The sequence below is a fragment of the Nicotiana attenuata genome, unplaced genomic scaffold (genome assembly GCF_001879085.1).
Source record: "Nicotiana attenuata strain UT unplaced genomic scaffold, NIATTr2, whole genome shotgun sequence".
Lineage (NCBI taxonomy): Eukaryota > Viridiplantae > Streptophyta > Magnoliopsida > Solanales > Solanaceae > Nicotiana > Nicotiana attenuata.
Genome location: NW_017673623.1, coordinates 111,260 through 117,580, shown reverse-complemented (window position 1 = coordinate 117,580; position 6,321 = coordinate 111,260). Strand labels below are relative to the sequence as shown.

At 37.7% G+C, this 6,321-nt stretch overlaps 1 protein-coding gene across 1 annotated transcript; it reads right to left on the bottom strand.

The window, feature by feature from the left end:
• Positions 1-4,941: 4,941 nt before the first annotated feature.
• Positions 4,942-6,052, bottom strand: LOC109216880 (non-specific lipid-transfer protein 2-like). The gene is made up of 2 exons (XM_019381102.1): positions 5,574-6,052; positions 4,942-5,188 (listed from the first exon to the last, which is right to left on the bottom strand). Exons 1-2 carry the CDS (start codon positions 5,906-5,908, stop codon positions 5,179-5,181), a joined length of 345 nt encoding a protein of 114 aa, XP_019236647.1. The 5' UTR covers positions 5,909-6,052; the 3' UTR covers positions 4,942-5,178.
• Positions 6,053-6,321: the final 269 nt, after the last annotated feature.

The following is a 6,321-nucleotide window of genomic DNA, read 5'->3' as shown; positions in this document are numbered from 1 at the left end:
TAGCATCCTGCCCTCTCAGAAAAGCCTTGAACGAGAAATTAAAGGCTAGTCAAAGAAAAGAGGCTTCATCTGAAGAATCCCACTCAAGCTCTGAATCTGAAAAGTTCATCTCTGCTAGTGAAGGAGAAGAACCTGGGTCATCTGACAATGACAAGAGTCAAGAAAACCCAAGAGAGGTAAACATCTGTTATGTATTTTCTGATATAGCTGAGAAGGTAGATAATAGGTTTGTGCTTGTCGGTGCTGTGAAAAATGTTGAAGGGGCTGAGACTAGTAGGATGAGAAAGAAAAAGAAAGGGGAGGTTCTTGCTATATGTGGTGGTGGAGAAGAAGGTGGCTTGAAGTCAGGGGGAAGCAGATTAGGAGAAGCTGCTGAGGGACTTGTTAAGATGAGTGAGCAACAAGAAGAGTTCTTCTGTGGAGGAGACTATAGCAGATATTCTAAAGAAAGTAGGGGCCAGTTATGACCCAAAGAAGCGCAAGGCGTCTTCACAAAAGACCCCAGTTGCTGACAAACCATCAAAGAAAAGCAAAGTAACATCTCCCAAGATTTCTGCTACTTCTGTACCTAGGGGAAGAACTACAAGGAGTAAAGTAAGGCAAAGTGAAGCAGAACTACAGGAAGCATTAGAGAAGAGTAAGAACAAGAAGAAGGAAAAAGGAAATAAAAAGGTAGTAGAAAGTTCTGAGGCTGCTGTAGAAGAGGAGGAGATGGACCTGGTCCATCAAGAGAGAGGCACAACTGAAGAAGTGGTTCCCACTGTCAAACCAAAAAGAACCAAGACTCCTGCAAAGAAGTCTTCAAAGTCTGTGCCTGCTGAACCTTCTTTGGCTGAAAGAACAAGGTCTGCTGTAAAGGGAAAACAAGTGAAAATTACTGAGGAAGAAGATGAGGAGTGGAGTGAAGAAGAAGAAAAGGAGGACTCTGAACAAGAGCAAGATCGCTTTGTTATTTTTAGCAGGAGGAAGATATTGAAGGGAAGGCTGCTGAAAGACCTGGAGGAGCCAGGCATGGTTAGGCTGGTAGATGCTTTAGCTGCACAGGGCTGGAAGGACATGGTCCTTCAGATGGATGGGAGACTAGCCAGAAGAGAGTTGATTGAATTTATGGCGAATGGCTCTGTGGAAAATGGGCGAGTAACCAGTATAGTGAAAGGTGTGAAGGTGGAGTTTGATGCACCAGAGCTGGGCAGGATTCTAGACATCCCAAGTGAGGGCTATGATGATTACACTAGGCAAAGGTGGCCTTGTCTAGATGATCTGCCCACAGCACTCCAAATTACCAGGAACTTCTGTGACACAAAGGATGCTGAAGAGGTGCCTGAAGCACGATTTGTTCAAAAGAGTGAAATGAAGCCAGAGCATAAAGTGCTCTTTGAGTTTGTGAACAAATGTCTGTTGCCTAGACAAGAGAGGAGGCACACTGCAAATTATATGGACCTGGTTCTCATGGAGTGTCTTGTGAGGGGTAAACAAATCAATTGGCCTGCTTTCATAGTCAAATTGCTGGACAGAGTCATAAATGGTTCAAAGGCTCATGCTACTCCTTATGGATTCATTTTGACAACTGTACTGGACAGGATGAACGTCCCTTTGAAGAAGTGGGAAAATGCCTCCAGTAAGGAGCACTTTGGAATCAAGACTCTCCAGGCCTGTGATTATCTGCTAAGTGTTGCCCCTGTTGAACCTGGTTCATCCGTAAAAACTCCAGTGAATAGCAAAGTTAGAGCGTTGATGCAAGAATGTGGGACCAAAGATGCTGAGATTGCTAGGCTTCAGGCTCGAGTAGCTGAATTGGAAGAAGAAAGGAATGGGCTGAAGGCAGAACTTGCAAAAGAAAAGGAAAAGAGTGAAGGGATGCTACAAACAATGCTCAACCTACTCCAATCCCAACCCTCCAGTTCTTCTAAGCCTTAGCCATCTTTGTCCTAGTTCCGAACCATTTCAGTTACCCCCAGTGACCCAGATTAGGGATTTTTCTTGTTTTTGCTCATGGTTGGTAGTTTTTGTTCTTTCTTTTTGTGGACTGTACTGTAGAAGCAATGCCTTATCAATGACAATTTGCATTTCTCTTGTTTTGTGATGATTCTGCTCTTAATAGTTATTTTTGTCAAGTTGATTTTTAATTATCTAAAGCATGCTTTCACTTGCAGTTGCCCCAGTGGCCATGAGTAATGATTAATATTCTGGGATTCACATATTTATGCAACTTTTCGATGATGCCAAAAGGGGGAAGATATTGTGCTTTAAAAGAAATTGTGTCTATTTTCTGAACAGTGATGTTTATGACCTAATTAAATCTGGCCCTTAATGATAAGTAAGTGATGATATTTTAGCTGAGTTCCACAGGTTCTATAATCAGTAAAAGCACAGAGTTTGTCATCATCAAAAAGGGGGAATTTGTTGGCCCAAGATAAGTTGAAGTTTTGAAGAATGACAAACGAACTCAGTAAAGGACCAGGTTCATCTAAGGAGACACAGTTGTTATGTCCCATACACATGAGATGCACGTGAAGAAGATTAAGTCCTTGAGATCAAGCAGCAATATCTTGATGAATATCTTCTGAACTGATCGAAAAGATTGCATATAGGATAAGGAGTTGAAGTCTCCTTATGAAAAGAGAATTACATCCGGATCAAGAATATGGATTAGGAGTTAGAGTTGTTCTTGGACTCGAATTGTCAAAGGATCCACAATTCGAGTTCTTATCAAACTCTGATTACTAACTCTATAAATATAACGATTGTTCTCTTTTACAGGTGATTGCACATAAGCTGAAGTTAAACCTAATTGAGAGCAAAAGAGCTAGGCGATTGTTGCAAGCAATTTGTGTGTGATACAAGTGTGCAAATCTGAAGCTACAAGAACTAAGTGTGAAGAACCAATTCCATTGTGTCTTTCTTTATTTCTAGTTCAACTGTAGTAGGTGTTTTAACATTGTACCTTTCCAGCTTTCTTAGAAGCAATTGTATTAGGTGCATTGAGTATTCAAGTTAGAGTTAACTTGAAAGTGTCGCAACAGTTGAGGTTGTGTGCTACACTGGGATTAGAGTTAATCCTTAGGTTTACAAAGAGTTTTGTAAATGCTGTTTTTGGCTCATTGAAGTTTAGTGGAAGTTTGGGAAAATCCTACTGAGTAGTAGGTCGTGGTTTTTTCACCTTTTGAGCCAGGTGTTTTCCACGTAAAAATCTCTGTGTTCTTTATTTCTGTATTTTAATTCCGCAAACAGTAGAAGTTAGAACACGTAGAAGAACCAGGTTCTTCTAGTGCGAAAATTAGGTACCTCACAAATCACCCCCCTCTTGTGTGGTATTGACGTCTAAAACATCATGTGGTTATAAAAGCTTCTCATTAAGGGTAGAATTGTAAGTTTAAGCTAAATTGTTTCCAAATTTAGAAAGGGTTCATTCTTTTTGGAACGGACCAAAAAGGAAATAGGTTTACATAAACTGAAACGGAGGGAGTATATTTTATCGTACAAGAGTCTATACTAATATTATGCTAAGAAATATTAACTATAAAAACAACATTGTTAATTTAAAAAATGGGGCCTCAAAAGTTTGGGGGACCGAAAATCTTTGCTTCAGTGGCTTAACCCTCCGGTCGGCCTTGCACATATAGCATATATGCAACATCAAAAGTAGAAAAGAAAAGAAACTCACTGTGATCAATAAGTACTATCATTGCACAAATAAAGAATGGAAAAGAAAGTTTACCTCTCAGGATGGCTGACAAGAAATACAAGAACGTGGAGAGGAAGGATTCCGTCTTAATATTTAATTAGTTTAATTTATATAAGCTAAATCTTAGTTTATTACATAGTTGGAACTAAAAAATTTATAAGGTAAAAATCTTAATAATTTTAAAATCCTAAATATTAGGATAGCCTACCTGGTCAGTTAAAGAAAGATTAAATAACCAAAAGTTTAGTTGATTTTAAACCTTTAAATATTAGGAATATAATAAAATTACATATTTTTCCAATATAAATTTATTTTAAGGATAAAAAAACGAACGACATTTTATTAAGGACCTTCGTATTTTTAGTATAATATAAATAAATATATAGATATAGATAGATAATGTAAAGATAATATCTACGACGGCTTTTTGACAATTGTGCGACATATAAACACCGTTATAGTGTTGCCTCTTGTTGTAGCGCCTCTCCTGTGTATTTTATTAGTCACATCTTATTTTATTAGTTACTGTTTGATTCAAAAGATATTGGAACCTTAGTAAACAAATTAATCAAAGAAAATAAAGGGGTAAATCTCAGCTAAGCTTAATAATATCTAGAACAGAAGATATAAGTAATGAACGCGATGAAAAGTATTTGTTAATATTATGAAAAATGCGGTAATTGTAAATGAAAGTGACAATCTTCAATAAATGAGAGATTGTATGAGTTTTTCTTTCAATTGAAAAGGTCTCAAAAACCGTAGAAGATCCCTCTACTAGGTATTTTCTCCGCGATATATAAGGGTTAGTCCCTTTCTGCACCCTAGAAAATATACCCTAGGGAATATTCATGAGAATATTCCAAATAACCCTTATTGGGCCTACACGACTGCACAACTATGCATCCTCTATCCACTATCTGTCATCCCTCGTAGGGCATCCTGCTTATGAAGATCTCATCTTCCGTTGCCTTTGCCAAATGGCGGTGGTCGTCCAAATTTGGACCCATACAGTTACAATTCGTGACTCTGGAAATCCGAACTATACTAGTATTCTTTTTGGGACGAAGGGACTAGGGAGTATGTTACAAAGTTAATTAACATATATCTTCTTCTAGGTTACCAACTCATCAAGTTCAACGTAAGCACTTTCTAACCTAGTCGATTATGTAAATAATTTTAGAGCATTAATGAATAGTAAATGAAAAAACAATAAAAAGAAAATGGAACAGAGAGAAGGAATTTAATCCGCGTAGAAGAGACATTAAGTAGTTAATAGTATAGATGTATTATCAAGCTGATTGGATTGTAATACAACCAACCGTTGAAGTTTTATTACAAGACTCTGACTATGACTCCAAAAGACACAAACAAAAAAGAAAAGAGACAACGACACAAAATCGAAATGGATCCATAAGCAGGATCAAACTCGATCACTCTTATTCTTCTTCTCTACCAAATTATCCTGTGGAAAACTGATCCATCTTTTATCAACCTCACTGGACCCTGCATTGTCACATGAAACCAACATTAACCACACACACACAATTCAATGTGGTAGAAATCTCTGATTATATATGTATCCAAAAATATATAGTTATGTTACCCAACTTTCAAGTGACTAAAAGTTGAAGTAAAAATGAAGATGTGGGTAGTGTACGGACTGCAAAAGGAGATTAAGTTATATACACTAGCAAATTATTTTTACATCAATGTAATTTGATACTAGTATTACTTTACTTTTTTATGTTACCATATAGTACCATACTTGATATGAAATGTTATTTGTTGTTATAGGTCAGATTTAGCTTGATAGTATTAATAATTCATCAAAATGTAAATGAGAGATCGTAAACTCATAGTAAGAAAGAAAAGAAAGTGAATAACGTACTTGGAGCAATCAGTGGAGGGACTGATCTTGTATGGAATGTTAACGCCACAAGCACTAGGGAGTCTAGCGGCTTTGCCAATGTCAATACCCTTAATAGCATTAGCGGCCGATTTCAGGCAAGTGCATGCAGTTTTGCGGTCAGCTGGGGACTTGGCTGCACCCAATAGACCTTTAACACCACCACAACAGCCTCCGAGAGGGCCGCGGCCCTGTAGATAAGGGAGGCAAGGAGCCAGGCCAGACTGAACCTGGCCGCAGCTCAGTGCCTCTGCATAGGGTGCAACCACCACCATGCACAAAACCACGAAACATGCAATCTTGCCTACCATTTCCATTCTTAAAAGAAAAATTAGAGAACAATAGAGAGTTGTTTGGAGGAAGTAGAGGAGGATAGTACTACAAATGTTACTACCTTGAGTGTTGTGTAAAAAAGCTAGTGAGACCTTAGGGTTTTTATAGAGAGAAAATTGGACATAAATTAATGGTCGGCCAAATGGAGGTGTGAAAGAATCAGTAGGTAGTTGGGTTAAATTCAATGCTTTTTAGTGGTACATACTCCATCCGTTCACTTTTACTTGGGATATTTTGACTTTGTATGCACCTTAAAAAATAATAAATGCACTGCATAATTTACCTTGATACCCATATTAATTGATATATATTTTATTGAATTTGAGAAAATGAGTTGAAATGAGTAATAATACTGTGGGTATAACAGGAAAAAAAAATTGTCTTCTCTTGATATGCG

Bases quoted from the DNA above. Each gene is read 5' to 3' on its own strand.
- LOC109216880 (XM_019381102.1), bottom strand. From the start codon at position 5,908: ATGGAAATGGTAGGCAAGATTGCATGTTTCGTGGTTTTGTGCATGGTG.